At 40.5% G+C, this 13,641-nt stretch overlaps 1 protein-coding gene across 1 annotated transcript; it reads right to left on the bottom strand.

The window, feature by feature from the left end:
- Positions 1-238: 238 nt before the first annotated feature.
- LOC109929123 (heterogeneous nuclear ribonucleoprotein A3-like) lies at positions 239-1,469 on the bottom strand. The gene has a single exon (XM_048603869.1). The coding sequence runs from the start codon at positions 1,408-1,410 to the stop codon at positions 436-438; it is 975 nt and encodes a 324-aa protein (XP_048459826.1). The 5' UTR covers positions 1,411-1,469; the 3' UTR covers positions 239-435.
- Positions 1,470-13,641: the final 12,172 nt, after the last annotated feature.

Raw genomic sequence — 13,641 nt, 5'->3', positions numbered from 1 at the left:
TAAGTATCTTGACCTTAACTTTCTACTCCCAGCCTTATCAATACCAAGAAGGAAGCCAGTCAAGAGGAGAATGTCAGGATTTTAGAATATAAAAAAAAATTCAAAGTCTTTCTAGTATAAACATGCTTATGTATAATCTTAGAGAAACAGGATGTGCTCACTTACTAAACTTCCCAGATGGTTAAAATGATAGTGCTAATCATAAAAGTAATTTCAGACTTGCAAGGTAAACTGGACAGACTGTAAACTCAATTTTTTATTGTGAAAAAGTATACAATTATCCTTGATTAGTTGAATACATTATGCAGCTTTGGAGCTACATGTGTACATATCAAATACGTCCCCCTTACACAGTTTACACACAATTCACTTTTAGTTTCAGCCATTTGTGTACAAATCAAATACTCCCCCTTACACATTAAATTCATGCGCATATTAAAAGGCATATCCTCCATAATCTCTGTTTCTGCTTCTATTGCTAACACCGTAATCTCCCCTGTAGGGTCCAGCGTATTTTTCCATACCACCCCCTCCTCTCATCGGACCATAGTTGGACTGCTCAGGGGAATAACTCCCAAAGTTGTCATACATGTCATCGAAATTTTCGTTATTGTATCCTCTTTCTCCTCCACCATAGCTCCCAAAGCCATAATCCCGAATTCGATCACCATAGCTGCCGCCCGAAAAAGAACGGTCACGCCGAGGATACCCCCCATCACCATAACCACCATAGACGTCGCCTCGATTTCCTCTATCATTGTAGTAGCCGCCTCCGCCGCCGCCATACCCGGCCGCGTTTCCAAAATTGCCATTACTCCGACCGTTTCTCTGGCTAAAGTTGCCAGCTCGGCCTCGAGGTCTAGTTGCGCTCTGCATCTCCTCCTTCGACAAACCTTTCTTGACTTCACACCGGTAGCCATTAATCATGTGGTACTTCTGTATAACCGCTTTATCAACAGAATCATGGTCATCGAAGTACACAAAGGCAAAGCCTCTTTTCTTGCCAGTCTCTCGGTCACAGATCACATCTACTTTCTCAATCATACCATAGTCTGAGAAGTAGCTTTGTAAATCATTCTCGCCAAGGTTCTCTTTTATACCGCCAACAAAGATCTTCTTTACCTTCATGTTGAAGCCAGGTTTGTTGGAGTCTTCCCTTGGCACAGCTCGTTTCAGATCCACCGTGCGGCCATCTAAGACATGAGGCCTAGCAGCCATTGCAGCATCCGCCTCGCTCGGCGAAGAATATGTGACAAAGCCGAAGCCTCGGGGGCGCCGGGTGATCGTATCTTGTACGACAACACAGTCAGTTAGCTTGCCCCACTTCTCAAAATGGTTCCGCAGGTTCCCTTCTACCGTTTCAAAGCTGAGCCCGCCAACAAATAGCTTACAGAGCTGTTCCCTCGCCATGTTGCAACAACCGCTTTCACTTCACACTGCGGGAGACTGACTGCCTGCCTAATGAGCGCATTATATAGCAGGGTGGGATGGGGCGGGGCTACACCTCCGCTCCGCCGTCCTGATTGGCCCGTCTCTGGCTGCTAGGTAACCTCAGCCCCATTCTGTGCTGCAGTTGAGGAGCCCTGTCTGTTCCATTGTCCTCCAGAGAGAGAGAGAGAGAGATGGAGTGATCACCTCAGGCTGCAAGCTTTAGCCACTGCTCACCCCAATAAGAAACACACGCTTCGTATATAGTAAGGAGCAGAAACGCTGAGGCTTAAAAAGTTTACAACAAATTGCATAGCAAAACTGGCCCTGACTCAACTTGTAGCTTACCTTTCGTGAATCTATGCAAAGACGACAGATGAAAGAGTTTTACAAACTGATGTGTAGGTCTTATTGTTAAACTAATAATCCAGAGATTTAGATAACGTTACGGCTAGGGTCTGCATCCACCAGGCGAGCTGGTGAAATTTTATTTAGTAAACTTTAAAACACTTCAGTTTTAATAACTGAAAAATTTGTTAATATCATAAAAATCCATCTAATTCCCTATTGTCTTTTAGGGAAAGGAAATCACCTGGTTTGACCTTAGTGTGACGACAGCCCCAGAGTAAGCAATCAACTATTGACTGTCTTGAAAACCAGTTTCATCAACCACTTAGTCTCATAAAACAAAGATCCAAAAGCCTCCCTAACATGGACCTAGGCAAGAAGATAACCAGGGAAAAGAAGCAAGGTCTATTAGGGACCAAAAAGTGGTAGCGTATGTAAAGCTACAAGACATAACTGGATCCATATGTCAAGTACTCAAAAAACTGCAACATAGAATACAATAGCAGGTACAGAAGTTAGGGAGGGGCATTATGATATACTTGAACACAGGTATTCGTAGCTTGGAGGTAGATAAGTAGCCCCAGTTCCAAATGGAAACAACCTAGCCAGCTGTGGAGGAAAGGGAGATTACACTGGCTTCAACATTTTCAAAATCCTCACCCCAGGAAAGGTTGTTCGAGGATTGGACAGCTAATACGTTAACATTACTGAAGGGTGGTAGGGAAAAATCATGAAACTATATGCCAGCAAGTCCAACAGTGGTAGAGAAACAACCAGAATTAACCTCCACTTACAGACATGGAATAAGTACAATCAGCATGCTGGTTTTTTTTCCAGGGAGCTATAACAATTTGATTAAATCTTCAAGACTCCAAAACAATTAAGACATTCAACAAGTATTTCAATGAGCACTTGAAATCCTGTAGCATAAATGGTAACCATGTAAAAGATGCACTGTAGTAACTCAGGACTTGAACAGCACCTTCCACCTTTAGCACCTAGAAGGTCTAGAGCAGATATGTTAGAATATTTCTACAAAATGCAAGTTCCCCCACAAGCTATTCAGCATCCCTACTCAGAACAATACTTTATTCCTTCACTCTGGATAAAAATCCTGGAATTCCCTTCCTAACAGCACTGTGGGAGTTTCTGCACCCCAAGGAGTGCAGCAGATTACTATCACCTTCAGGTATTTGGAGATGTCTAATAAATGCTGGCCTAGCCAGTGACATCCACATTCCAGGAGGAAATAAACAATAACAGTTGTGGATAATAGGGAACTGGTAGATTTATTATACTGAAGACCTCCAGAAGGCATTCGGTAAAGTGACTTAAAAGGGTATTGGGGGGAAAAACACCAATGCAACGGCATATTGGCTGGGATAGCATATTAGTCAGCATACAGGATATAGTGCACATAAAATAGGTCACTTGAATTGGCCAGATGCAATGAGTGGTATAGACAAGAATCAGTGCTTGGGTCTGAATTTACTACAATTTCTCTAATTGTAGATGAAGGGACTGAAGGCAAATTGATAAATTTGCTGATGACAAGGCAATGTGGCCAAGTAAGCCACAAAGAGCACAAAATTATAAAAGGAATACACTTAGATTAGGAGAGTGGGCAAAGATCTGGCAAACAGTAAAATATGGGAAAGTGTAATATGGTCCCTTTTACTGTAGGGGAAAGCAGATTGTATAAGTGGAGACTACAGAAGGACCTGGTTATGCTACTGCATGAATCCAAAAAATTATACAGGCACAGCAAATTAAGGGCATTGGTGAGAACTCCTCTAGGAGTACTGTCTCTGGTATTAGTTTCCCTATTCAAAAAGGGGATTAAACACTGGCAGTAACCTAAATCTTCTCAACTTGTATCTCAGTTGATTGTTTTATGAAAGGCTGGATAGGCTAGTCTTGTCTCTATTGGAGTTCAGAAAAGTAGGTAGTGAATGGATTGAAGATCCTGAGGGTGGATGTTCCAGATTTTGAGATAACCAAGGAGTCACTGCTAATAAATAAAAGGTCACCCATTTATGACAGACAAAAGACACAGGCTCTCAGATAAGTCGTCTTTGGAACTCAAGCAGCATGGAAGCAGAATCTTTGGTGCTTAAAAAGCAAACAGGTAAAAATGGTCAGAGTTAGACAAGAAAGCCAAATAGAGGTTAAGAATCAGATTAGCCAGTGTTACTGAATGGCTGTGTCTCATTAACCTACTCCTGCTTCTAACTTGTGTAGTTCCTTCTGACATCAAACCTTCAAAATCTCACTTATGCTATAATGTTCCCTCCAACCCTCCCCTTTTGACTGAACAATCTGATCTTTGCAAAAGCCTCAGCTTCACCCCCTTATGTCCAAACCTCAATGCATTAAGCAAGCCATGGCACTGGGCTCATCTGCTGTCACTTACACCTCAACACGCATCTATGAAATTCATGGGAAATAGGGAGGAAGAGGCCATTCAACCCAATTGAGCCCACTCTGCCATTCAACATGATCACTGCTGATTGTTCACCATAACACCATGATTTCACTATCCACATATCCTTCAACTTTAGGTCTGGAAATCCATTCATTTCTGAAGAAAGGGGAGAGTCTGGGCCACTGCAGCCTTTTTTGGTGGAAAACGCCACGGATTCACCACCCTTAATGAAAGCATTTGTATCTCAGTCCAAAATGGCCAGAGATCCCCATCTCTTGTTCTAAAGCCCTGGTCAGGGAAATCATCCCACCTTGTCAGAATTATGCTTCAATGCAATCCCCTCGCATTCTTCCAAACTCTAGTGAATACAGGCCCAATCACCAATCTCTCCTCATACACCAAACCTACCATACCAGAATCAATCTGATAATACTTGCCATATAGGAAGTTCATCTTCCCCCTTGATAAAGGAACCAAAACTGCACTTGACTTAAAACCATAACATGTAAGAACAGAATTAAGCCAACCAATTAATGCTAGTCTGCCATTCAATCATAACTACATTTCTTAACACCACACTCATCTTTTCCCTGTAACCTTCAAACCCTTTACCATTCAAGAACCTGTTTAAATACACATGACTTGGCCTCCCCAGCCTTCTGTAGCAATGGATACCACCTTCTGCCTAAGTTTCTTCAGTTCTAAACAGCCATGCCTTTGCACTGAGGCTGCGCCTTTGGGTCCTAGTCTCATACTAGTGGAAACATCTTCAACTTCCATTTTATCCAGGCCTGTCAGCATTCTGCAAGTTTCAAATCAGATTTCCCCCCTCATCCCTCTAAACTCCATTGACAGACCCAGAGTCCTCAACTGCTCCTCATGACAAGCCCATCATCCCCAGGAGGATTCTTGTAAACCTTCTCTTCAATGCCAGCACATCCTTGATATAGGGCCCAAAACTGCTCGTAATATTCCAACGCTCCCAGTGTGGTCTTACCAAGGCCTTATACAGCTGCAGAACTTCTATCTCACGCCCGTAATGAAATCCTCTGGCAATGAAGGTGAACATGCCATTTGCCTTCCTAACTATCTACTGCATCTGCATGCTTGATTTCAGTGACTCTAGCACAAGGATACCTAGGTCTGTTTGTACATCAACATTCCCTCATTTAATTAGCATTGAAATAAATTTGCCATTCTACTTTTTTGTACTCAAAGTAGGCAACTTCACACTTACTCATTAGACTGCAGCAACATTTTGTCTACATCACATTGAAGTATCTTTGTCCTCCTCAAAACTCAATACTACCTAGTTGTCATCAGCAAGCTTGGCAATTGTTCGTTTGTGCAGTTGGGTCCAAACTCTGATCCTAGGAGGTATCCTACTCATCATTGCCTTTTACTCTGAAAACAACCCATTATTCCTGATGTTTCTGCCTGCTAACCAGTTCTCAAATCAATACCAGTATATTATCCCTAATCCCATGCACCAAAACAGATTAATGTGCAAATCTGAGCAATGTCATCAATTGCTTTCAAAGTCCAAATACATTACATCCACTGGTTCATACTTTTATATTCTATTAATTAGAACCTCAAAAAACTCCCATACATTTATCAAACATTCTTTCATAAAGTGTGCAACTTAAACAATACCAAGATTACAGTGACATGTTATCACATCCTTATAAAAAGGACAAGTATTCTGCCTGCTACTGAGGTTATGCTGACTGGTCCATAATTCCCAATTTTCTCCCTCAATTCTTTATATAACAGTTTACATTTGCCAAAATCCAATCAAAGACTGTTCCAGAATCTGCAGGACTTGGGATGAGAACCAAATGCATCCAAAGTTTCCAGTTGCCCCCAAGAGTAACTTGGCACTTAAGCTGCCAGAGCTTGATAATCTAAACTTTCAGTCACATTTCTTCCAGCACTTTACTTTTTGAAAAAAGTAGTTGCTTTTCTTCAATTTCTCCTTCCCATTAGACCTTTGCTTTGTTAACATTTAGAGCCAAAGTCATATAGCATCAAAACAGATCCTTTGACTCAATTTGTCCATGCCAACCATATCGCCTAACTGAGCAGATCCCATTTGCCAGTGTTTGGTTCATATCCCTCTAAACCTTTCCTATCCATGTACCTGTCCAAATGCCTTTTAAAATGTTTAGCTGTACTTGTCTCCACCACTTCCTCTGACAGCTTGTTCCACATAAGCTAGATCCTCAAAAGCTGCCCCTCTGGTCCCTTTTAAAAATCTTTCCCCCTCAATCTTAAGCCTCTAGGTAGGTTTCTTCCACAGCCTCCAATATAGCTCCCCACCCTTGAACAGCTTGTTCTTGACTGGTCCCAAAATACATAAACATGATGCTTCCATATATATTTCAGCCTCCTTTTGCTGCACTAAACAAATCTTTTATTCTCCAATGTACAGTCTCTTCACATCCACAAGTCTTCTAATGCCCTCCAACTCCAAGTATCCAATTTTTGAGCCTATATCTTCCCTTTTCAATGTGGGCATCCAATCCTTTTGCAACCCCACTCTCCACTAGGGTGGTCTGAACATACTACACTTCTCAAACAGAAGCCAAACTAGTTGCTATCCTCCACTTTATGCATCTCGATCAGAAGTTACTTCCATTCATTTACTCCAGATTACAATAAAACATGACTAGGTACATGACATACCCAGTCCTTTGTTCCACTGACACATGCTGTGCCCTCACTGTTTATGAAGCATAGTGTCATTTACTACTTTCGCAGCAAGAAAGTGAATTTCTACCCTTATTTCACCATCTTTATTTTAACTCTTCTCTTCCTCTGGAAAGCTGTCAAGTTGTCATTATACACTATGAACACCCATAGCTGGTAGACTACATTTTCGTACATCTGTTTCTTGTAGGATGTTCAATCATTTCCATCTCCATTCTGTCTGCTGGGGCATTTTAGACCAATGTTGCTTTCTCGTACTGTTTCGATGCAAGGGAATTATAGACCTGGGTGTAATGGAAGCAATTACTCAGTCACCTTTAACACTCTTCTCCCACCACCCCCACCCTCATGCAAGTTTCAACCCAAGTGCAGGATGGATAGCATCCGTCCTTTTACCACCCCACTAATTACTCAAGGGCCTATAACAGTTTCCAGGTGAAGTAGCAACTTGTTATTTAACTTTAGCATCCATTCTTGCTCCTGAAGTGGCCTCCTCTATATTGAAAGAACCAAATACAAAAGTGGATCACTGAACAGAATGACTTCATCCAGACTAGAAGTACAACTCCTGAAGTCCTGATTTGCCTGCAATTTTGATTCTCCACTTTGTTCCCCCCAGACCCTTGGCCTGCTACTGTTCCAAAGAAGCTCACAAGCAAAGAGCAGAACCTCTCCTCTCGGACAAATACCGAAGCCTTCAGGAACAGAGTTCTACAATTTTACTTTAATTTTTTTGTTTCATTTCCGGGCAGATTTGGTTTTTCCTCATGTTATGTTATTCCTCAACTTTTGCCTGGTTTCAATACCACCCTGTAGCCATGCACTTATTTCAAGTCCTCTCCTTCCACACAAAAAAAAAAAAAAATTTCTCCCCCTTGCCTTTTACCTCTTGAAAATATCAAACTTTTCCTACTTCTGGTTGAGTGTCACAGACCTGAAAAGATTAGCTGTTTTCCAGATGCTGCTAGACCAGAATATTCCCAGCCATTGTTTATCTCAGATTCTTAAGGTACAGTATTTTGTTTGTATGGTACTTGGAGTTACGAAAGTCAATTCAGCTTCAGGTTTAACTCAAGAATATCTCAATGTGCTTCTGGGCAGATAGAGAGAGGGGAAAACAAAATGCAAAAATGTTTTTCTAATATTACACAGAGGAAAGGGCATATTAGAACTTAAGTTTGTTAAAACAGGTACATATTCCCAAGGTATTTCAATGTCTTGTAATATTGAATTCCAAAGATCCAGCATGACAACATTCTTTACACTTCCTGTCATTCTAATATTCTCCCACAATTTTCCATTCACAGACCAAATGAGAACCATTCTATTTCAATGTCTTTTTCCCCTCAAGACTCCCTGCAACATGGTTGACAGGGACCATCATGTAACTTCCCACACTACTTTTGATCCTCATCTTTTGCCATCCATAGGCTCCACAAACAGGGTTCCTCTACCTCATTTGTCCACATTGAATATTGAGACAATGAATCATCCTCATCCATCTGACAATGCCAAATGCCTTTCCCTCCAGTTTTGAGTCATCTCCTCAACCTCCTGCCCTTACAGGGAAAAAAAATTCACTTTCAATTTATTATATTCACTACTTACAATGTGGCCTTTCAATTAGGCTTTTCATCTTCCAATCTCAACATTGATAATTCTAGGAACAAACAGATCAACAATTTCAGATAAGTTTTGCTGCTTTTAGGGGGATGTTGATTGTTTAGAATTTACAACTTTCACTTTAAAAGAAGTTGTTCCATTGCCATCCCTGTTTGTCTTGCATCATTCTTTTTCATTTAATCACTCTTGCTTCCATCTTATTACAGATTCTCCTTTTACTCTTCTCAAACCCCACCCCCTTTATGTACTTAAAGTGTGATGCAAGCATTTTCCCAGTTCAAAATGAAATGCCACTCAGGAAATGTATAATGGTTTATTTCTACCTTTGCAGTCTGATCTAAGCATGTGGTTGTATTTGATTTCTAGTATCCACAGTATGTTTTTGTCTGAGGATGTAGCATCTGACAGTCCTTAAGACAAATTACATTATAAGAGAGGGGTCAGGATGCTTTCTTACAAAGTGTTTTTTTTGCCTCTTCTACAGAGAAGCATCATGCCATTATTGGGTTATTGTCAGCTTCCCCATTTGATGTCTCAGAAAGACTTTGGTAGAGCAGAGCAAAGCAATAAAAGTTATTAAGCTGTATTGCACAGGTTGCATCTATACTAGTTGAAGTCATCTTATGCATTTGTAACAAAAATTTAACAGTCGACAGCTTAGAAATCCACATCTGTCATCCCTACTTGGGAATTTGTGGACTACTGAAGAACCAAGTTTTCTAATTTCTTAGCAATAGTGATTCTAGTTATTCCCATTGGGGATTATCAACAGAAGCTAAAGTGAACGTGTTAACATAAATCAGAAATGAATGCTTAAACTCTGAAGGATATAAAGCAAAATCTCAGATTACAACCAATAAGTTACAACATTTTTGAATAAACCTCATGAGGCTGGATGTTAAGCATTGCATTTTTAAAATCTTTATTCCTCTTTTCTGGAAAATCTTCATTGTCCCTTTTGAACACTAGGATAAACCAGCTAAAACAACTTCACTTTATACAGCAAAAATTCATAGCACCAATCTTAAATGTCAAGTCAATAATTGGGATGAACCTCAAATGTAGCAGTTTGCTCTTCAATAGATTCTGCAATACATGCAGATATAGTGAATCAATATTTTGCTCCTGTCTTCACTACAGAGGAAGTAAAAGAATCCCAGTAATTCTTGTAAATCTAGAAGTTGAAAAAAAAAGAGGAATGGGTGACATCAGAATCACTAGTGAAGTGGCACTGAGAAAACAAATGCAAACTCATCAACCCACAGTTCCAAGTCCGGATTGACTTCATCCTAGTGTCTTCAGAATTGGCTGAAGCAGACATGTGGGTTTTAAATTTTCCAAAGTTTTAGACCCTGGAAAGAGTCCCAAATACACAAAAAAAACAAAAAGCAGCCCTTGAATCAAGAAAAGCAGACCGAAAGCCAGGAAGCCAAACGCTGGTCAGTTAGCTTCCTCAAGATAGACAGCAATCAGAATTGATCAATAAAAAAGGTGCTTATAATTGGGCACTTGGAGTAATTCAGAGTGATCTGAGTGATCTGAGTCATTGTTTTCATAGAATCCCTAGTGTGGAAACAACTTCGGCCCAACAAGTCTACACCGACACATGGAGCATCCCACCCAGACCCATCCCCCTATAACCCACCTAAGCTACAATTTCCTGGACACTATGGGCAATTTAGCATGGCCAGTCCATCTAACCTGCACATCTTTGTGCTGTGGGAGGAAACCAGAGTACCCAGAGGAAACCCACGCAGACATGGGGAGAACATGCAAACTCCACACAGACAGTTGCCAGAGGGTGGAATCGAACCCAGGTCCCTGGCACTGAGGCAGCAATGCTAACCACAGCCACCGTGACGCCCAAAACAAAGGTTGAGCGAGCATTCATTTACAAGTTTTCTATACTGGTTTCCCTTTCAACACAGATTTTAGAATTTCTTTGAAGGGGTAACAAGCACAATGGATAAAAAAGGAAGCTGCTGATGCCTTCTGCAAGACAGTGTATTTGACAAGGTTCTGCAAACAATTAATGCACAAAGTATGGCATGGTGTAACATACTAGCAGGAAAAGATTGCTTCCTGCTAGACAGGCAATGAATAAAGGGACCTTCAGATTTGAAGCACGAGGCAAGTGAGGTTCCACAAGGGACTATGCTGAAGTGTCAATGTTTTACAGTTTATATCAATGACTTGAGGGGACTGAAGGCATGGTGCTCGTTTCAAATATAGCTAGGTAGGAAAGAATGTTTAATTAGCATAACCAATTGGGCTTAAATCTGGCAGATGGAGTATACTGTGGCAAAAATAAAGTTATTCACTTTGGCAGGAAGAATAAATAAAGCAAAGAACTATTTAAATGGAGAACATCTGCAGAATTGCAAGATGCAGAAGTACCTAGGCATCCTGGAGCAGAAAAAAAAAAATTACAAAAAAAGGTTAGTATGCAGGTACAGCACAAATTCAGTGCAGCTAATGGATGCTAGCCTTTATTAGGCAAGGAAGTGAACAAAAAGAGGATGTTACACAAGACATTGTCAGGACTTCATCTTGAATACTGTGCGCAGTTGTGGACCACAAAGCAGGATGTGTTGGGAGAGGATTCAGGGATTTTTGCTAGATTAGTATTAACAACAACCACATTAGCCAACTCTGAAGATCTAGAATGTACAAACCCAGGACAAATTTTAGGACAAGTACAGCACTTTAGCCATTATAAAACAAATGTGGTTTTAAAGAGGAGTGGTGCACAGATGGATGAAGGAACCCAGAGAGATATGAAGGGCTAAACAAGATGTTATGGTTAGCAGGCCAGGACAGAAGAAAGGCTAAATAAGTGATAATTAGAAGTAAGAAAATGGTGATCTGTGTTGAACGTAACCCATATTGTGACATGGATCTAGGAATAGGTCAGAATGGTGACCATGCAACCAAAAAGCAATCCATGTCTAACAGGATCAGGTGTGGGGGTGGGTTTAAAAAAAAGGGATGAAATCAGGTATTAAAGTTATTGAACTCAATGTTGAGTCCTGGAGAGTACTGTTACCAGGTGCAAAATGAGATGCTGGTCTTAAAGCTTGACCTGAGGCTTGCTAGAACACCACAGCAGGCCTGCAACAGAAATGTTGGTGTGGGAACAAAGTAGCAAGCAACTGGAAGCTCTGGGTCATTGAGAGAGAACATAGGGGTTGCACAAAAGCAAAAACAGTCATCTCTATACAAAAAAACCAAACACACTGGCCTCTGGTTTGAGATGCTCGATTTGAATCTGGGGCTTCAAATATCTGAAGTGAGTACAACTCCACTGAAAAAAAACCAATTGTTTAGTCAATACCTGCTCACCAAAAACAGAACGCAAAACTAAAATGCAGCATCCTACAGCATGCAAGACCGAAAACCTCGAATGGAAAGGAAAAACAAAAAACAGAAAAATGACAAGTTGTACAAGTTTCACAATACTTTTCTATTAAATCCTCTATGTATTTAAGACAAGGTGGTACTTTGTGGAAGAGGTTCAGAGTTTGGTTCCTTAAGTAAGGGGTTTTGGAGTGTTTACTTGAAAGATAAATCCCCTTCAGATAAATCAGACTTGCTGAATCTTTCCAACAGTTTTACTTCAAAGTAGCCAGCTAGTGAATGCTTCACTTAGTTTTCTAGCACAGCAACTGACCAGTTAGTCCAACAGGTCTACACCTATATTTACACAGCATCTGGGAGAACTATGCAGTTTTAGTTCCCCCAATGATATTGCCATTGAAAGAAAGCATGCAACAAAAGTAGTCTCAGATTTGTTAGAGATAAAAAAACATCTTATGGACAGATTGGGAAATAAGCCTGCACCCCATATTCTTAAAGTTTAAAATGATCTCAAGCCCAGTTGCTACCAATTCAGCATCATAACCAGAAATTTTTAAGCAGGACTTATACTAGTACAAGGAAAACTAGTCCCAGCACTAATCTTTTGGTACTTTACACATTCAGCTACTCACTCAGCAAAACCATCCCAACACAGCCTTGTCCAAGAGATTGTGTTGTATTCATTCAATCCAGAAACAAAATCAATCACATTCCACAGCACTAGCTGATCATTAACCTCATGGTCATGTCAAACACCTGAAATATATGTCATCCAATGTTCCCAGTATCTCTGGAGAGGACTCTTGTGGTGCAGTGGTAATATCCTACCTTTGGATCAGAAGGCCCAGGTTCAAGTCCTACCTGTTCCAGACATTGGGATAACATTCCTGAACAGGTGGATTACAAAATCTGCCAGCATCTTGGTTTCTTCATGGAATTCAACTTTAACAGAGCTTCCCTTTTACTGGCTGGTTTGTAGCTCCCTTAACCTTTTCTAAAAACCTTCATTTGAAGATTGAAACTGCATTCAACAGTTCTGACAATCCCTTCAAAGAAAATAACACTACAGCATCCACCACATTTTCCTTAAAGCTGGTTTGCTTATTCCACCTGTTTCCCAACATAATGTCCCACTGCATTAATTTATGTGCTTTGACACTTCTGTAGAAACTGAAGCACAGTATTTATTCTGCATTCCTGCTATTTTGGAGCAAGTTCCAAGGGACAAGCTAAACAAACTTAGTAGCTCCACTTTCATCTCAATTTTTCTTTGTTACTTATATCAAGATATTTCCTTTACTTTTCTAAAAAAAAAAAGACATCTTTAGCCTTTAAATATTTAACCACTAATCAAGTTATCAGCAGCTACATTTCAGTGAGGCATTTGATTTGTTATACCAGTGACAGCTTTGAAAGAGCTATCCAGTTAATTCCACTCTCCTGGAGATTCTCCCCTTTCAAGCATTAATCCAATTCCTTTTGCAGAATTTCTACGGAATCTGCTTCCACCACCCTTTCAAGCAGTGCTTCCCAGATTGTAAGTTGTGCTGTTTATTTTCACATCACCTCATTGAGAAATTCTTTTAAAATTCCTGATCATCCCTTCTGTAATGGAACTTTTATGTTGACCACCTCTAAACCTCATGATAAAGGTCTCTTCAAGAGAAACTCCACTGAAGGCCCTTGGCCAAGGTATCATTGTCACATTTCTGTTGCACCTGCTCAAAAGCCTTAACCCCTGTCCTAGA

Source organism: Rhincodon typus, chromosome 12, assembly GCF_021869965.1.
Source record: "Rhincodon typus isolate 14 chromosome 12, sRhiTyp1.1, whole genome shotgun sequence".
NCBI classification, from domain to species: domain Eukaryota; kingdom Metazoa; phylum Chordata; class Chondrichthyes; order Orectolobiformes; family Rhincodontidae; genus Rhincodon; species Rhincodon typus.
This window is presented reverse-complemented; position numbering and strand designations above follow the sequence as displayed.

What these genes read in the sequence shown, in the direction of transcription:
- LOC109929123 (XM_048603869.1), bottom strand. Translation starts at nt 1,410, where the DNA reads ATGGCGAGGGAACAGCTCTGTAAGCTATTTGTTGGCGGGCTCAGCTTT.